At 34.7% G+C, this 20,532-nt stretch overlaps 2 protein-coding genes and 2 long non-coding RNA genes across 4 annotated transcripts; 2 read left to right on the top strand and 2 right to left on the bottom strand.

The window, feature by feature from the left end:
• Nucleotides 1-285: 285 nt before the first annotated feature.
• On the bottom strand, nucleotides 286-943 carry LOC123712420. Its single transcript, XR_006754081.1, has 2 exons — nucleotides 801-943; nucleotides 286-505 (listed from the first exon to the last, which is right to left on the bottom strand). It is a non-coding gene; the product is annotated as an uncharacterized LOC123712420 (long non-coding RNA).
• LOC123712421 lies at nucleotides 919-1,548 on the top strand. Its single transcript, XR_006754082.1, has 2 exons — nucleotides 919-975; nucleotides 1,200-1,548. It is a non-coding gene; the product is annotated as an uncharacterized LOC123712421 (long non-coding RNA).
• A 2-nt stretch (nucleotides 1,549-1,550) lies between these two features.
• Nucleotides 1,551-5,172, bottom strand: LOC123712419 (deoxyhypusine hydroxylase). The gene is made up of 4 exons (XM_045665500.1): nucleotides 4,771-5,172; nucleotides 3,956-4,273; nucleotides 2,823-3,012; nucleotides 1,551-2,110 (listed from the first exon to the last, which is right to left on the bottom strand). The coding sequence occupies exons 1-4, from the start codon at nucleotides 5,048-5,050 to the stop codon at nucleotides 1,990-1,992; spliced, it is 909 nt and encodes a 302-aa protein (XP_045521456.1). The 5' UTR covers nucleotides 5,051-5,172; the 3' UTR covers nucleotides 1,551-1,989.
• Nucleotides 5,173-11,931: 6,759 nt separating this feature from the next.
• LOC123712480 (cytoglobin-like) lies at nucleotides 11,932-20,532 on the top strand. The gene is made up of 4 exons (XM_045665588.1): nucleotides 11,932-11,993; nucleotides 15,608-15,759; nucleotides 19,078-19,303; nucleotides 19,984-20,532. Exons 2-4 carry the CDS (start codon nucleotides 15,608-15,610, stop codon nucleotides 20,119-20,121), a joined length of 516 nt encoding a protein of 171 aa, XP_045521544.1. The 5' UTR covers nucleotides 11,932-11,993; the 3' UTR covers nucleotides 20,122-20,532.

Below are 20,532 nucleotides of genomic sequence, written 5' to 3'. Positions count from 1 at the left end.
ATTGCTATATATTTCATTGTGAGGAGTAATCGTCTTTATAGGCTTTGTACTGAGAAAGAGCTCTTCAATTTTTGTATATGCCATTTTTATGCATTCATTTTCTAACTAGTTATATTCTCAGATATATAGTGGACACTTCGAGAGTGTAAAGTTTATAACTCCCGTCAAAAAAATGATGTAGTTGAACGTATAGAATTGACGAACGGATCTCCATCGTCCATTGTTATAATGACCCTTACACTCTACTAGGAGTAACGTCTTTGTTATATAAAACAAAAAAAAATGTTGGTATTTAATCATAATTATAATTAGATTTTCTCCTCTCTTCTCCAACAAATGGCGTGTCGTAGGCGTCAAAATATCGCCTTACTTGGCGATCACCTTCCGAATGTTGAAATAGTGCCCCCTCCAACTCCTCGACTAGTTCCATTGTACTGGAGCTAATCCTTACCTCATGTGTGAACCCGAAGAAGGAAGTTTGCTCTGTCTCCAAAGCATTTGGCATCTAAAATTGGCAGTACAAACAAACAATGAAATTACGAATAACGTTTGAAATTGCTTTGTTAATTTAGCTTACGTGTACAAAATAGTTGAGATAATTCTACTAAAGAATATGTTTCTTTAAAAACAAGAAGCAGCCTTTGATGTTTATGGAAAGATTTAGAGTAGAGATTTACCGCGAACTACGACTCCTGTAACAAAATCTTATTGACAAACAGGAATGGCTCTCAGCACTAAGACTCGGCTCTAAATCTTGCCATACTCGGAACTCAATTTAAGGATTGAATAAAAATACTCACTATAAATCCGTATGCTTTATAAGCCATAAATAATGCAAAACAAAATGCGCTTTTCAAATACATTGCATATTCTAAAAATAATATTTTTTTTAAATTTACGACACTATAAACCATACACAACTTATTTGATTTGCGTTTTAATATCATTATTTATTCTACTGTAGTATTAACAAAAGTAAGCTCTTGAACTTTTTGTTTAATTTCCAATCCAAGCAAAGTATCCGATTTCATTAATGTCGTCTTTTACTTTTTAGTGATGACACTCAATTTCGTTTTATGTTGAATCTATTGTTGTCGCCACTTGTAATTACGTAAAATAATTTAGTGGCGCTACAACATTTTTTAGCTCTGGGGATCAGATTTCTGTATCTATTTTATGATCATTTGTCAATTTAATAGGAAAGGAATAATCAGTAATCAGCCTCCTGTGCCTGACGCACGTGGTCGACTTTTTGGGGAATGTTCAATGCGCACATAAAAAGAAAGTCCTATTGATGCGCAGCCGGGCATCGAACCTACCACCTCAGGGATGAGAGTCGCACGCGGAAGACACTAAGCCATCACAGCTCATTGAAATTACGTAGCTCTCGTTATTATATTTTGGGTAAATTCTGCCGAGCCACTACTTTATCGATTTCTTATCAAGGTAATGGAGTCCTCATAATATAATTCTGATTATATTAAGGCGTACTAAGCCACAAGCTTAAAAAAAATTAATCTAAATGTTATAAATAAAATAAGAAATATAGTAACTCTTTTATTAAAATTTATAAAATTAAAACTACTAAGTATCAATATGTGTAAAAAACACAATTTAACACTAACCTTGCTTGCGTAAAAACCATAATTTTTATATGAAAAACTTGAACAGAAGTCCGTTGACGTGTAGGTTAAAATACCGTATGCAAAATATGTACCATACATACAGTACTGTATTGTATTGACATATACCAATTGACAAAACTATCGTAAGCGTAAGAAAATTGGCAAAAATTAAACTATAATTTTCCGAAGTATTTCCCTATTATTGAAGTTGTTTTGTTACGTTTCCAAAATGATAGAAAGAAATAAACATTTTTGTGGAAAACTTCAAGCAAGCAAACAATCACATTGCTTTAAATGATCAAAGTAACAGAAATGTTAACATCAGTAAGGGTCTTCAAACATTATGAAGCACTCTATACAAAATCTAACTCTCGACAGTAAGCAGTGTATTTGCGTATTGGAATTCCGGATTGTTCTCATACTCAGACATATCGAGAGCCACTTCGCAACTCTCACGCACCACTGGGCGAGGGTCATTTAAGTACCTGAAATATGATAAAATATTCCAAATTAATTAATTGCTAATTCCCTAGTACATCACAGAAAATCACAAAACAAGTAAAAAATAGAAGTACTACGTAAAAGTGTTACCTAAACACAAACCAGATGTAATCTTAACAGTTAAAATAATAAAAATACTATAAATAAAAAAACTCAACACAATAAATATAAAAGGCCGACAACGCACTCGCGGATCTTAAGGCATTGTGAGTGTCCGTGGGCGGTAATATCACTTAACGTTCGCTCACCTGATATTAAGTGAACCTATTATAGTTGTTTTGTTGGGCATATGTTTTAAAAATAAATAAACACTACTATATAAGGACAATAAATAATATAAATATACATAGAGGTGATTAATGGTATACAAAAAATGGCTTAATTAACACTGAAGGGACACATACAAAATGGCAATGAATATTATATTTTAACACTTAGTCTTCGTTGTTCCATATATCTATATTAAATAAAAACACGGTCGCCGTCGTCTTACGTTTTAACTTGTAAGAATCTTAATTATTGACACAACATTATCATAGCTTTATAATGTATATGAATATAACACTGATATGTAAGGCCGACCTGCTTACTTATGATGAAGGCCAACAATTGTCTTATCCTGATAAACAGGTAACAAAAATTCAAATTAATTTGTTTTCAATATAATTCTACTTAGTAACGAAAACCAATAATTACTTTTTAAGAACCTCCGTACATTCATTAGTAGCGATTGAACCGAGTGCCTCAGCTGCCTCATGTCGCACCATTTCATGTTCAGCTGTGTCTTCAAGTGTTTGTTTCAAAAATGGAATGCTACGCTCATCTTGCATTTGTCCAAAGATAAAAGCAACTTCATGACGGAACAATGCACTACTTGCTTTGAATCCTACAAAATGCTTTATATTAATAAGAGCGAAGGTCAATTTACTACATTAATTAGTCAATTATATATTTAATTGATTAATTTTATGCGTATTACATAATTATAATAATAGCTTTTAATTCAGATACTTTAAAATTGAAACACAGTTCTATTTCAAATTGTTTTTAGGTATCTGTGTGCCCGTTTTTGGAAACGGCTAATCCTAATCCTGCCATTAATCACTTCAATGTGCCACTCTCTGCCATGTACTAATGATCATTTGTTAATCTAATAGACAAGTAGGTGATCAGCCTTATGTGCCTATCGCACGCCGTCGACTTTTTTTTTGGGTCTATGGCAAGCCGGTTTCCTCACGATGTTTTCCTTCACTGTTTGAGCTAATGTTAAATGCGCACATATAAAGACAGTCCATTGGTGCACAGCCGGGGATCGAACCTACGACCTCAGGTATGAAAGTCGCACGCTGAAGCAACTAGGCCAACCCTGCTCTACACAACAAAAAATTTTATATTAATTGAGTAAAAATAAAGGCTATTTAATTTTACTTTTTGGTTTCAAAAGAATCTGGAATGGTTCAATACGAAAAGTAATTGGGAGAGACAAATTTCTGATACTTGTTTAAATATAAACTTTACATTATACTATAATCTAAAGTAATAAATATAATATATTTATTGGTGAAGCACCTCTGCACCACACTTAATACTACAAGTAACCCTATAATTAGTCAGTTATTTGTGTGCATCTCTCTCTATGAAGTAGATCTTATTTTTTATATCATCAAACATATTTATTCTTATATATTAAAAAAAACCAAAGGCATTGTGGAATGTTTTACTGTGTGTTAGGAAATATAGAAAAGCCTAAATATCTTGTATCAATTTAGAAACTTAAAGTCAATTCAATATATGTAATCAAACTATTAAAAATTAATTGTGATTATTACCTTCACCTAAAGCATTGATACTTTCGCTAGTTCCTAAGTTTCTTAAACTGAACATAGCCCTGTATCTATCAAATAAGGTTTTACTTTCATCCATCATAGTATTCTTTAAGACTTCAAAATTTTCTTCAGTACTTGGTGGTGCTGGATCAATAGAGAGAAATATACTACTGCTTAATTTCTCACTGTTCTGTTTTCTAATCCAATTTAGTCTTTCTAATGCTATCTGACAGGTCTCAGCCACTTCAATTGCAGAATCATATTGATATTTTTCTAATAATTCCTGTAGATGTGGATCACCAATAGCGCCCAATGCTTCACCTGGAATTTAAAGTGTGAACTTTAGTATTGAAACTAGGGGTAGATGTTCAAAAGGTGCCCAGCCAATCTGTAGTTACCTTGTACAGTGTACTAGCATTGCAACATAGTGGGGAAAATGCTACCAACATTTATCGTCATATCTAAAGTAATTATTTTATATATAATTATATGTTATACTTTAGTGTTACGATAATTGACTACTTTAGTAGTCATAGTTTATACTAAGTTTCTGAAATTTTAATCACCAAAAGCACTTGTTAACCATGATTGTTGAAAGTTACTCATTAAGAGTAACGTAACAAGGATATATATATATATATATGTGTCATGGAAATGTAAATAATGTAATTAGTTCACAAACATATTCTAAATACAACAAAAAAAAGCTAAAATAATAATAGGTTAATAATAATATAATGTTAATATGATTAATGTTGTTATCTATTAACTCAAAATTAGTAAATACGTGAGACTTTCAATATTTAGGTTTAACTAACCTGCTTCATGCCGTACAATTGGATCTTGAGTTTTATCCTCCAAGACATTTCTTAGAAGAGGTATAGCTGTTTTGTCTTGCATCTGACCAAGGCAGTAGGCTAATTCATGTTTTAAAAGCACTGAATCATCGCTAAAGCAGTCGTTGATACAATTTATTGCGGTATTACCTCCCAAGTTTCGAAGTGTAAATAAAGCCCTAAATCTTTCCTTCATAGGTCTTGAAGGGTCGTTTAAAACCTTTCCAATATTTTTCACAGCGGTCTCGTTTATATTTACCATTTTCCTTTTATATTAACTATAACCAAGTAATTGTAATTTTATAAAACAAAACAACGTCGAATGTTTAACTGACAACCGTTCATTTTTTTATTTTTTTTTTCTTTCCCTTTCTTGGCCTGCACGGTTTGTGCGTCAGCCATAACCGTTCATTGTAGAAACTTCAAAGTGTCACTGACAATTGAAATAGTTTTGAAAGAGTCGTGATAAATGACAACCAATGTAACACGAAACTGACAATTCACAAAACGAATTTGAAATTGATATATGACTCCGTGTCTGACAGTGGCAGCTGACAATTATTTTCAACGTTTGGATTTAATAAGAAAAAAGGATTTTTCCGTAAAACTGTTTTCATAACACTATGAAAATGTTAATATGAAATATTTTGTTTCTGTAAAAATCATTTAATTTAAAAAAATATATATTGGTTTTATATACATAATATTTAAAAAAACTATCATTGCTCGACGTGCTAGTTTTTTTATGGCTAGTCATATTGTTGTTTATCTCGTAGTTATTGTTGCACCCTCCCTCGCGAGGGGGGTGTTTTGTCTTGTTCGGGGCGTATGCCCCCTTCAAGTGGTGTATATGTTCGCGCCCTGCTGATACAGGGCGGTACGGGGGCGGGCATATAGCCCTTGGTGAGGGCTGCAGGCGCGCGGGGAGACTCAGTCTCTACCCGCTGCGCGCAGCCGATGGGGTCGTGTCCGGAGTGTCAAGTCCGGGTGATGAGGAGGAGGCCAAGGAGTAGTCTCGACTTGGCCCTGGTGTCGTGATGATGAGTGGTGGTATCGGGCAGCTTGCGCGGCTCGCGGTCAAGCACCGCCGGGTGGGACCCCCGGTTGACCGGGGGAGGCCCAGCGAGGCGACCAGCGGTCGAAGCCGCGTTTGCTGCCCTGGTGTCGTCGGAACCCGCGGAGAAGAGCTCACGCGGGTACTTGTATTGGTCGGGCGGCCTGGAGTGCCACGGCGCGATGTTATGGAGGTGAGGATGTTGAGAGGCGTCTGCTCGATCAAACATCCTCATCGCGAGCCGTGCGACGAACTCGTCGATCGACTCCATCCGCAAGTCTCGCGCTATGGTGGCGTTCCTCACGTAGCGTGGTGCATGTACAGCGCACCGTAAGACGGTGTTTTGTACGGTGCGCAGTCTTCGGCGGTTGGTCTCCTTGGCATAGGAGAACCACGCCGGTGCCGCGTACGTGAGGTGAGGGCGCACATACAATTTATGTAGCGCGAGCTTGGTGCGGAGAGGTAGGTTGCCTGTGATCAGTGGGCGAAGCGTATGCGCCGCCCACTTGGCTCTCCCTACAGCCCTGGAGATGTGGGGCGTCATGGTCAGACCCCGGTCTATGGTGACCCCTAGATAGGTGACCGGCGTCTTCCACGGCACGTCTCGATCCAGGAAGCGTAGGGGTGGTGGCAACCTACCCCGGCCGAAGACAATGGCCTGAGTCTTGTCCGGGTTGGCGGCGAGTCTCCACTTGTCCAGCCACTCTGGCAGGAGGTCCAGAGCGCGTTGGAGTTTTTGGGCAGCGTGCGAGGCCCTCAGCGATGACGCCACGTACGCCGTGTCGTCGGCGTAGAGGGCGAGTGTGCACCCCTCGGGGCACGGAACGTCGTCGGTGTACGTGGTGTAGAGCAAGGGCGATAACACGCTACCTTGCGGGACGCCCGCCGTGATGGGTCGCGGTCTCGACGCGGCCTCTCCCGTCGCAACGAAGAACGTGCGCTCGGTGAGAAAGGCGCGGAGCACGGCGACCATTCGGCGGGGCAGTGGAGACTCGATGAGCTTCAGCACGAGGCCGTCGTGCCAGACACGGTCAAAGGCCTTCGCCATGTCCAGCATAACGGCGGCGGCCCCCTCCTTTTTGTTGAGGGCCGAGGCTGCAGTGAAGAGCACCCTCGTCAGCTGCAGCGTCGTGCTGTGCTCGCCGCGGAAGCCGAACTGTTCGGGCTTCGGCTGCAGGTATTGTTCGATCCTCATTGTTGTTTAGTTGTGGCAGCGCCCTATTTAGCGCATACATAGTGATGGTGGGTTATGGCGCCCTTTACGTTTAGAACTAAATAACGTTAAAACATTTTTTTTATTATTACTTCAAAATGTCACACGTACATTTAAACTTTCTAACTAATATACTTTTTTGGAAGGAAGTTCCTTAACGCGCGTTGCGAGACAGAAAAAATTAAGACTAAAAGTTGTAATGACACTCTTTGCTATAGTTGTAAGTTGTAGCGGCGTTCGCATGTTTCTCTCTCTATCTCTCTCTCTCTCTCTTTCTCATAGAAAGCAAGCATGTACCATAGATTCAGTTTTTTCAAGACATTTAGATAAAATCCCAAACATGTTTCCTACTTCAGTTACCACAAGACAATTATTACTAAAAATGAGCCTACTGATTAAGTTTATATTACACTATATTTGTAATAATAATAAAAAAAAATATTATTATAACTTCAAGAAAATAAAATTTTATTATAATTCCTTCACTAATTAATCGAAAGAAACTTCGTTCCATCCGGGTGGCCCTTGGCACCTCTCAAGTTTTTTATTAGTTATTTTATAGTAAATAGCTTTGTTATGTTAAGGCTAGATCGACTTCATACATTTTACTACTTTACGCAACAAATTTTAATGCAGTTTCTATCACAGATGACACGAGTTACTGGCCCACATTGTCTTTGGCTCGGTGCACCTACTATCTGAAAATTACATCAATTATAATTATTAGTTTTTAATCCAAAGAATTAATTTATCCTTCTTAATAATTAAAATACTAGAAGACTTCAAAGTTTTGATTGGGCCGAATCAGTATTATGGGATATATATTCCTGTTTATATCTATATATGCATATAGATATATATATAAATACAAGAACAAAGTGAAGCATTCTTAATACGTAATTACATATATTGACAATATCATTTAACTAATAAATCTTATTTTTAAATATGTCCTTTTATTAAACCGTGAGACAATAACATTTATCTCATTTTGAGACGAAATTACAAGAATATTGTCGTTGCATTACCGCGTTAGATACGGTTTGCATGAAGGAGATTTTAATGTCAATGTTTCTTTTGTGTGACAAAATAATAAGTTCCTAATTTAATATGAAAAAAATAATAAGTTCAATTTTTATTCGAATAGTGTTTAATTTTTTCAAAAGGTTTAACATAATATAGGCATATGACCTTCACATATTTTCCAAACCCTTAAATAATGCTGGAATTCAATTAAGACGCGAGTTATGTATGGTGGCGGTTGTTAGAGGGATGTTCAAATAAATGAAACACTTTGTTGAAGCTACATGTCAACTAGCTTTTATTGTTTAGAACATGAGCTATTAACAAACATAAAATTAGGAGTACTAGGGTTGCTACGGTGGATTAACAAAAAACTAACTTCACTTATTGAAGAGTTTGTAAATCTAATTGACACATTTTTTAACTATTGAAATGAGGTTGTTTAATTACAATTTTTGAGTGTGGTAAAAAGTAATTGGCTTCAAGTATGCGATGATTGTTTACATTTTGTCTACCCTTTTATATATTAGGTCCTTACATATGAAATTGGCGTTTTGTATGGGAGGAACAAAAAGTCGAATATTTTTAAATATAATATATTTAATTTATAGTAACGAAATACGCCAATTTCATATGTAAGGACCTAATATTAACTAAAATATATTATAGTCTTATATATATATTATTGTCTTTTGTGAACATAGCTTTTCACATTTAAAAAACACTGTTTAAACGGATTGAATGCTATGTATTAAATACTTACCTTACTTACTTAGTCACCGTGACCAAGCACGCTGTAAAGTAGGCAAAACGTCGGAAAAAAATTAAAATTTAAAATTATGTAAATAATTATAAGTTTTTAATAATAATACATAGCATCAATTCGTTTAAAAATTGTTTTCTTAAAATATATTAACTTGCATTATTATAAATTTGTAACTTTTAATATCTGCAAAAAAGTTTCGTATAACAATGATTTTAATTCGATTTATTGTGTGCACAAGAGAGCAGAGATGTGTTGGCCTAGCGGCTACAGCGTGCGGCTCTCATCCCTGAAGTCGTGGTTCGATCCCCAGCTATGCATCAATGGACTTTTTTTCTATTTTAACATTCGCTCAAACGGTGTAGTGAAACATGTCGAGGGAACCGGCTTTTTTGTTTTTTTTTTATATCCGAGGGGGAAATGCGACCTAAAAAGTCGACGGCGTGTGTCTTGTCTTGTCTTGTCTTGTCCGTGCTTGCACGGACTGATCACCTACTTGTCTATTGATAAATGATCATAAAACAGATACCTGTTTCATGGTCAATTTTCATTTGAGTTCTGTATAAAAATATGAGACCCAGAACTAGAAACGTAATAAGATACAAATAAAGGCTGTGTAGCGTAATAACCTCGCTGACAACGGTATAGATTCTAAATGTCAGAGAATAACATTTTAATCAAGTCAAGTACCATGGTATTTGCTATCTGTTGATTAAAAGTAAACTTAAACACAGCGCAATGCGCATTCCGCAATAAAATGTGCATCTTGAAACCTGACAGAATGATGTATTATGTAAGAAGCCATGAATAATTCACATAATTCAACTTGTGGGGTCAACAGCGATAAAATGCCAAGTGGATTTAAAACAGTTGGTACATAAAAATACACCTACGTAGATGGAGATATGGTTAAATCCGTTATAATTGGGTCGCGTATATTTTTACGATCGCGTACACAAAGTTTTGTTTAAATCTGTCTCTAGCGGCAGCAGTCCAATTACCGAAGGTCACTTAATCTCAGAAATATCTGCTTGTCCATATTTCAAAGGTCGCGTTTCACGTAGGTCTTATATAATCCAAAATAAGTAAACGTACTCCGAGAAATTCAGGAAATAAATAAACTCCTTTGCAAAAAATGGTAACCTTATAAAATTAATGATTTTTGATGACTGATTTTAAGATCGATTTCAGTTAACTGAATAAAATTTAATTCTCTGATGTAGTCTGTATACTAATAATCGTGTAAATACGCGTGAAGTGAATTCTCGCTTTTTTAAATAATATTTATGAGTTCTCTAAAACCCATGTACACTGTAAAAACAATAAGTAATTGTCAGCAATAAAAACAAGATATTTTTTATAATAAAGTTACTAAAAACCTTATAACGAGTGTGACCTCCTTGAATCCTTCTGGGAATGCTTTCCACGATGTTTTTAATAACGTTTTAAGGAACACGAGGGAACTCATTTGCATCGTTTTTGATCTTACTCGTCTCTGCGAAACCTCAGACATGATCAATTGGATTGAGGTCAAAACTTCGAGCTGACTAATCTTAACAGATCCATCTCCTGCATGTACGCTTCCACGTCACCAGAACAGTGCGGCCGAGCATTTTCGTCTATAAAAATGGAATATTCCCAAAGAAGCTACTGTCAATGAGTCAAAGTTGAAACTACATTTCAGTTATTTGATCTTCATGTATAATAAATAGTCGCAACTGCTTTTTATTTCCTTCTGTGCTTGAGATACGTAAACAACGTGTTTATTGATTGGTTTTCTACTTCCGAAGTGCAGTATTAAAGTGATTATAATATGAATGGGCTTTGTAGTTTTATTCTAAAGCGATGTGATAAAACATTTTAATAAAGGGGTTTTATCTCTGGACATCTAAAGGGATTGTACGTAGCCAAGCTGTGTATTTTGTTCATTCATTCCTTAGTTTTACAATCGACTAACGACCCTCTATGTTTCGAACGGGCACGTTTCTATATTATTTAAAAGGTAGTCATGCGTTATATATGTGTCTCTTTAACACTAGTTAAGACATCTCGGCTGAATTTTATTATTTATGCCGCTAATTAAACGGCGCTTTTTAGTAAAGAGGCTGGGCTGTTGAGTGAAGGGATTGAAACTAGTTGGCTGCGACATTCATACCTTCGTTGTAGGCATTATCAAGTTCTAAAACTTCTCTTTAGAACTGAATTAAACCTCACATTGAGACAGCGTTCGTAAGAAAAGCTTTCGATCGACCGCATTCTCTCCGAGTTTGTAATTTTTCGAGCCAATATATTAGCACACTCAGACGTTAACGTTACCGGTTTCTATTGGATAACGAATTTTCGAAATCGGTTCAGTATATATGTAATCACTGGATAAAGTTTACCTATATATAATATTAGTATAGTAGTTTCCCAAAATGGGGCACACGCTGGGAAGCAATTTGATTGTTAAGGGGGGCAATTTTTTGTATTTTCATAGCATTTATTACTATTTAATTAATAATCTTTGTACCATGATTTCTTGCCAAAACATTATATTTATTTATTTATGTACACGGTCTAAAACACATAATATGCCTAAAAATACAAGAAAATATGACATCACAAATTTAACACACATACACATCAATTATAGTAGAATATAAGTAATATATCAAAGGAGAAAATTAAAACAAACAAACACAATAAAAAATAACATATTAAAAAACTAAATAAAAATGGAACCATTTTGGAATAGATTTGCTTAATATGTATTTAAAACTGAGTTTATTTATTATTTCGCTGAGTCGCGACCAGGACTGCCAGCTACCACGATAGTTACTCTGTAATGACAACGTATGACAATTTCTAGGCACCGCTTTTGTTTATTTGTATACTACAGGAAAGACAAGGAAATTATATTTTTATTTAATCCAAAGTCTAGTTCCGAAGTCATACGCAAACTCTTTATCTGAGACCACACTCATAGCGCAAATAATGGCGATTATAAAATTAATATAATTTTAATTATGACAGCTAAGTCGTTTTGCAATGACCTAGGACCCTATATCGCAAATCGATAAGGAGATCTCAAAGCCACCAAGTCATGACCATCGAGATCAGTTTTATTTGTGACGCTATTCATAATAGTCGTGATTTTGTGATATAAAAATGTATGTATTATATAATCCTAAGTAAGAAATTTAAGTGTATGTTACATGGTTTTGTTTCATAGGTATATTTTTCATTTGATAGTTTTTGTTCTGAGACTGAATCCTTTTCAGTAGGTTTATTATATATTTATTATTTTTTTATTATATTAATATAATAAAAAAAAACTATTTTTGGATTTTTTTTTGTATATTCAGTAAAAGCACATCATTATACACAAAAAAGTAAATTGTACATATAATATATGTGATACCTTACTTATTATTAAGTTTAAAATAAAAAAAAGTATTTACAGAAACCAAAAAAAAAAATTTCTTCATATTCTAGGCAACTCTTTTTATATTTAATATAAGTTCTAAAACAACGTGTATACATTTATACAAGAAAATATGACATCACAAATTTTACACACATTAGAAAATAAGGAAGCTAGCAAGGAAAAAAATTTAACAAGCAACCACAAAATTAAATTAAAAAAACAAACATAATAATTATTAGAAACTTAAACCTCATTAAGATCATGATAAACAAAGTTACGGTAAGTTGTAAGTTTAATTAAATTGGCATAAAAAAATCTAAAACATCAACTAATAAATTCCAGAGCTTGTATGGCCGTTGTCTTTATACTACGAAGTTAATAACACCATCTAATTTAGTTTGCGTAAGTCTTCAATGATTACTATTATTTACTTAATAAACATACGAATCACGTTACGTATCACGTATACATGACCACATGACTTCTTTAAACAATAAATTGTTTGCGTATTACACATTTGCACTGATAAATCAGTTTCATATCGGATTTATTTTTAAAAATTCGTTTCGATAAAAAGATTTTAATGTACTATGAACGTTTGATTATATATTAAAAAAAGATAGAAAAAAGACATAGGGATGTTGTCGTCCCGCTGACCGTAAGGACTGACTTCGCCGTTCACAATCTAAAAATACGAGTAATGGACTGGGAAATGAACACACTTTCCGCAGCGTTGGAGATGCTTCAGAGACTTAATATGTAGTTATTTCATTCACTCACTCACTCACATGCACCTTACACTCACTCGTGCACAGGCGTGTTGGAAACAGTTGAAAAGAAACAAAAATAATTTAAAAATTAAATATCTATATGTATGTATACCTGGAATCTGATGGATCCATGACAAAGGTATTTTTTTACTTAAAAGGGTTCCCATATCTTACACATTATCATGAATTGATGTCAAATGAATAAACATATATAACATTATTTTTGTTTATATTAAAAACGATGTTGGTATCTGTTTTGTGATCATTTGATTTTCTAATAGGCAAGTAGGTGCTCCCTTTGTGCCAGACACAGGCCGTCGACGTTTTTGGGTCGGTCATGCCGGATACGTCACGCTCGTTACCTTATCCATACGTTCCATTGGTGCATAACCGGGAATCGAGCCTACGAGCTCAGGGGTGACAGTTGCGTTGAGGCCACACTGCTCGATTTGTTTATTTACGAATACTTATATATCAAAATATAATAATAAATATAATTAGACAGATCACTATTTTTTTTAAATATTAACGTTCATATGTTTTGATTTTTGTTTGGTATGATTAGTCTATGGAAATGATGATTGACACCATCAATTGACGCGTAGTACTTGGGATATTCCGCAAAAATTACTGTATCCCGTGTCAATATGTGTGAAATTGAATTTCTTTACAACCAGAGCTAAGTTTTAAAACAATCTTCCCTTTTGGACTGCGTGTTCAATTATATTAATAAGTACTCATCTCTAATTTGTCTTACGGTTTGTTCCGCTGATACACATTCCTTTATGATATTTTTATAACAATTGCTTATTACAATAATTTACCGGTGACTTTCATTATTCAAATCGTCGAGCTTTGTAGCAACAGCTTTATGGTAATGTATGTAGATTGAATATAGCCCAAAGACAATATAAACCTTACTGTTGCAACGACTCATTTTTCAATATTCGATCGCTTTACCAAAGACAAAAGAGCGAAAAACGGTAAAAACTTAGGCACCTTACTAAAATACATCTTACTTGATTGTCTGTGTCACCTAGCGCGAATTCTAGAGCTGCCTTTTTACTACATATATAAATTTATTCATACAGACCAACGAAAACCTACAACATAACTTTTTCATTTATCGCCCTTTTTATTGTTTAGATTGTTTTGTCTAACTCATATTAAATTTACCGGACCGAACAGTTTGTAGTATCGACAAATATTGGCACATTCGAGGCCGGGTTATATTTGTTTGCGGTTAAACAACATAGTATTAGCCATCAAACAGTTACTATAAAATCTAAACTATTTAACCGTAAACTAACATAGTTGAATTAATTGGAAAATCGCCAAATGTAATGCAATGTTTTCTTATTATACTTATATATACTTTCTAACATTGTTCATCGTAGTTTTTCCGGTTTATTTATCAGTTCCAAATTAAAAAAAAAAGATTATAGAAACCGATTACTATGCTTTCTGCTATAAGAATTGCTTCCGTTCTATCACCGCCCCCATAATGTAGGTTGTTATGGGTCATAATAAAACATATTCTACTTTTTTACTTAGACTTTCTGCTTAACTACAGTAAGAAATGTGTATCATTATTGTTCGAAGCGATATTAACAGACTTTGTGAACGATTTAATATTGGATAATACAGTTTAGAATACAAATAGCTCTTCTGATTTTTAAGTAGATGTTTACAAATATATTCTTGGTAACTTTAGTGATTCTGATTCATATTGAGATTACCACTCATTTTTCAATTGTTTATTGAAAGATTTACGTCGATTTGTGTTACAAAACCCTGTATTGGAATTGGGACCACTATTGCCGTTTCTAAGGTTATCAATGAAAATGCTTTTTTGTCTTGCCTAGTATGATGATCGATATAAAAAAGTCTTATAATTTAAAACATAACTTTTGTAAAGAGATAATTGTATTAACCTAATGAAGGGTTATCAGTTACTATTTCCTGTTATCTCAAAGAAAATATTTCATCATATAATGATCTAGTAATGCCGCATGTTCTTATAAAATTCTTAACCGACTACAAAAAGAAGAATAAGGTTGACCAGAATGTATGTGATATTACTATTAATGCTTCCAATAGTGTGTGCTTAACTTCGTACTGTTTGTCTACGATCTTTGACGCAAAGTTCCCTTTAAAGCTTCGCAGCTCTATCATCTTTTTGACAAGGATTAGAAGCTAACGTAAATCTCTGTGTTCTAATCTAATACAATTTTGTGTGAACGGTATAACAGCACCTTATGGTAAACGTAATTCTAAAGATTTTAAATGCAGTTTTGTTCACAAAATATTGTGAGAACTTTTACCATTTTGCTTGCAAATTATTAGTTTCGAGTGAGGCTTGTCGTAATGGTTGGAGTTCCTTACAATTTCCTTTAACACAAAATTTGGCGATTAATAAGAGTGGCGGACAGTTTCTTGCCAGTTCTTCTAGCCCGCTCTGCACTCTTGGGAACTGTTACTAAATGTAACCTTCCGAATTTTTTGATTATTTATTTTAAGTGTACATATTTACCGATATGTCGTTCATAACGAATTTTCCAAGTTATTTATCATTTATTGATTTTAGATGGGCAGTTGGCAAAGTTCCTTATGGGGTGGTAACCCAGACGAAGTAAACCCCACGTCAGGACTCACCAAACGAGAAATCCGAGCAGTCCAGAAGTCTTGGGCTCCAGTATACGCCAACCAATTGGCTACGGGCACTGAATTATTAAAAAGGTATTTTAAATTCAGATTAACTATAGTCTAGACATAACAAATGCGCCCAAACCCAAAGACGAAAATATATTTCTAACTAGATGAACCGGTGAACTTCGTATAACCTACATTTCTTTGTGTCAGTACTTATTACAACCTTTTTAAAGCAGACCAAAGAAACACAAATTCTCCAAAGCCATCTATAATAATAATATCACAACCAAGTAGCCATTTTATAATTCCATAAAGACTGAAGACAAAAGACGGCAAATATATCCCAGCGATTAACAGTTTTTAGTGATGTGGGGTCTCTCTGCATCTTCTACCGCATTTACCATGGAGAGTGTACAGAGGAGTCGTTCGGTCTAATACCTACAGCGCTGTTTCATGATCTGGTGTCAAGGCAGAATACAAAATACCATCCGCATCACCTCAACATCCGTCGTTCCACAACTGAGCATTTACTAAGGCAGTTATTGCCGCGCACCACCGTTATGTGAAACCAATTCGACTTAGGGTCCTTCAAGAAAAGAGTGTACCAATTTGGTAGCAGATAGTGTCCATGGGCAGCGGTATCACTAAACATTAGGTGAGCCTCCTGCCCATTTAACTCCTATTAAAAAAAATATATATTTAACTTAGTTTTTGCTGCCTAAATGTTTCATTTGTCACCTTATGAAAATTTTCATCTTCATAATCTACCTGTATGTATATTGTGCTTGACTAACTCCAGACTCTTTGGACTCGGTAATTCCCTAAATTCCTAAAGGTTGATAAAAAAACCGTAAACAAGCCTTGACGCCATTCCACAGAAAGAGCTATAAAATAATAAATGAGGAACTTAACAAAGCATAAATCTTCAATAGAGAGTAGGAAATACAAAATGGAGACGAGGGAATAAGATTAATAAAGTATGCGCCTCGTACAGAATACACAATTGAACCGGCGAACAATGCCGATGCTCGATTCAATTTGTTTTCATTGCTTTGAAATCGTCTACAATGTCACCGAGTTGGCTCGTCTTGAATATTTGATTTATCTTACATTCATGTGATTGGTATCTAGGTACTAGGTACTCTTTGCGTTCAATCATTTCTATACGACCAACTTAATATGGAGTTAGCACACGAAGCAGGAGTTAGTCCAAAGATATCTAAGTTCGTAACGGCCAAATAAAGATTATTGTCATATTTATTTGCAAAGTTTTTGAATGTTAAAGTTTGTCGTATAAACTTAAAAATCTGTGTAATGACAGCATTAGTTTAGTTACATTCCGCTATGTATACAACATTATTAGTTTTTCACTATCATTTGCATTATAATTATTTGTTTTCTGTAAAAAAAATTATAATTTAGAGATTTAGCACCAACAGGCTGTGGAGTTGAATATATAAATTTTTATATACGACTATTTGAGGATAATAAGAGTAGTGCTGGCCTAGCAGCTTTGGCACGACTCTTAGTCATGAGGTCGTAGATTGGAACTCTAGCTGTGAAGAATTTCTGTCTACAAGCGCATTTAAAACTCGCTCGTAAAGGAAAACATCGTGAGGAAATAGGCAGGCCTAAAAACGGCCAAGAATAGTCGACGGCGCGTGACTGGCACAGATGGCTAAAAAGCTAAATTGGCTATAAAACAGAAACACAAGCTTGTAGCGCCACAAGTGGTTTTTTTTTCTGACTTGTCAACTGTCAGAACTACAATGACCGGCTACAAAATACAAAGTAGAGACTACACAACCATAAAACTATATTTTTTAGATCTGTATCTGTTACAACGATGTGTAATGTATTAAAGTAATTATAATAATTATTGTGTACAATTTAAAAAGTACACAATAATTATTTTAATATTTGAACATAGTCCAGTTATTTTATTTACAAATTCATAAGGTCATTCACACACGCAATAAGATACTTTTCATTTTATGTTACTATAAAATGTTTATAGCCCTCTTTTCGAGTTTTATAGGTAACATCAAAGTAGATGTTAGACGGTTAGCGAATCGACGTTAACGATAAATAAATAAAATGCAGTAATTGTTTACAAACAAGAGTAGATTGCTTGAGATTATTGATCTTAGTTTCATGTATAAACTTCCGAAGCCGAGCTAGGGCAAACACATTTTTGGGATAACCCTTTTTTTATAAACTTCAGGGCGAGGACGCAAGACTACCAAACGTAGTAAAAGCTTTATTGAGCGCAGGAAATGACGGCCCGTGGTTTTTTTTTTACAATTTCAGTCATGAAAATCAAGGAAGAGTTGGAAAGGTGGAGGGCCTGGGAGCTTTGTCCCGAAACCAAAAAAAAAAATTCTTGCCACCGAAAAAGTGCCCAAACGGGGAAGCAGGGGTCAATGTTTTCAAAAGAAGGGATGGTTATTGGTGATCCATCTCTGCAAGTACTGGACCCGATCTCCCCTAGCTATTTGTAGAAGCGTATGGCCCAGTCTGTGAAGGATACTTGCTTGTCAAGTATCTTCACTAACCAATAATGGGCGTGGAGAGGCGGACGCAACCGCCGCATTCCATCTCGGAAAGCGGATAAGGCTCTGTAGTTACCACATCCCGCCTAAGGCTATTGTTGGTGGCGCCTTGGGGTTTTACTGGGTATGCGAGTCCCACATAACCCTAATCACTCGCGCCGCGGTATGCGCAATGCATTTCCCCAAGTAAAAAAAAACAACATAAAAATACCGTGCCGATGGACTCACTCAAAGGGGCTCGCGAGTGCGTTGCTGGCCTTTTAAGAATTAGTAAGAAATGTTTCAGTTGGCAGGTGGTTTCACATAGCTGTGGTGCGCGGCAGAAACTGCCTGAAAAAAATGCAAATGTCAATTGCACAAAAATTCCTTAAAGGGGGATAGAACAACATGTGTGATATTATTTAAAAAATTGTCTCTTAGCGAAAATATTTAAAGAAATAAAGTTAGGTAGAGTCTGTTAACAATTAGCTTCATAACATGTCAATGTCAAGGTCAAAATGACTTTATTCATATAAGTAAACAAGTACACTTATGAACGTCAGTAAAGAAGTTAAATTAAATTTTAAAAAAAGCTATAAAGCCTTAAGGTAAACTTATTCGACCCATCTCTGTACATATATTCACATTTTCTAAGACTTTAAGGTAGTCTGTCTATGTGACTGATAAACTCATTTAAATTTAAACCCAATTCCGAAGACATACCTAGATTATTGTATCATAATGTTTCTTTGCACATAATTAGCTTAAATTATATTTTGTATCACGTAATTCTTACGTACAAAATTCTCTTTATTCTCCAAAGATTAACTTAATAAAGATTTTATAAATCCTATGTAGAGCTTTGGAATTACAGATTATTTCGCGCGCACCCACAAACCCTAGACTTCTTCAAAATGGTAAAGAAACTACCCGAAGATGAATATAACACAAATATACAATTTAAGGCTCATGTTATCAACCTAATGTCTGCATTAAACCAGGCGGTTGTCAATCTCCATCAGCCAGAAGTCGTGGCCGTTATGATGAACAAACTTGGCGAATCTCATGGACGACGTAAAATTCAAGAATCACATTTCCATGTATGTACAAGAAACGCTACTTTAGCTTTTTATTTCACTCGCTTTCTTTAATTAATTGTAGGTTTTATAAAAGCCTTCTAGGAATAGGTTGTTCTAGGAATTATTTCGGGATCTGTCACTGACACCTGTAATTCTATTGTTTCCTGAATTCATGGTATAAGTTTACGTATTAATTTAAATTAAACCGTTTTAAACCGTGGATGACTCTAAAATTCTTACTTAAACGGTGACAATGAGGCAAGAATGAGCTAAAGAAAATCTTTGCCAATATTAATGTTTAAATTGACTAATACACAATTACATATGCTGATGGATGTCGCTGTCGCATAAAATTGTACATTGCTCATCTTGTATTTATACATATTCGATTAGAGATACTACCTTAAACTTTTTTAGCGATTAGAAAGTTATCAAGGAAATATCTCTAACATAATCTTATAGAACAGTTTTTCTCGACGTGAGATCCACGCTCCAATTGTTTGTTAGACTTGTTAGACTCGAAATTTTTCATTATATTTTAAAATTTACTTAATGTTTTTTTTGTAACTATTAAAACCTATCATTTACGTTTGTTAAGTGAACTTTGGTGGGCATTATAAAAAGGCATAGCTCAAAAGAGGTTGGGAAACACTGCTATGGATCTACGGTGATACTACTACGTGATATTCTGCTTTTTACAGGATTTAAAAGGTGTAATAGTAAACATGTTCATCGAAGTGTTACATCTTGACGACGCCACTCTCGGGGCTTGGGGGAAAACTGTGGAGTTTTGGTACAAACATATCTTTCAGACTTTAACGCCTAACCAGAGTACATAGTATAATCGTTAATTATTTTCTAAGTTAAATACCAAAAATTGCAACTAAAGATATTATCGGTCAAACTTGGATAAAGTAAAATGCAACTATAATTCATTCTTTGTAATTTTCAATTTAATTTTATGATTTTATATAAATTATACGCCATTGTTATGGGAGATTTATAGAGTTGTAAAACATTTTATTCATTTAAAAGCAATGAATGTACTAGTAAGTCGCTAACAGGAAGAACAATACGAAGAATTATATTAATTATTCATTTAAAATATATTATATTAATCGTACATAGTAGAATATAAGCTTTAAGTGAGTATACGGGATTTCAAACAAACAGATATCTTTCTTTCAATTATTTGCCATCACAGAATAAGTAGAGGTAAAATTTACGATAAATAAATACGTATGAAATTG

The sequence above is a fragment of the Pieris brassicae genome, chromosome 7 (genome assembly GCF_905147105.1).
Source record: "Pieris brassicae chromosome 7, ilPieBrab1.1, whole genome shotgun sequence".
NCBI lineage: Eukaryota > Metazoa > Arthropoda > Insecta > Lepidoptera > Pieridae > Pieris > Pieris brassicae.
This window is presented reverse-complemented; position numbering and strand designations above follow the sequence as displayed.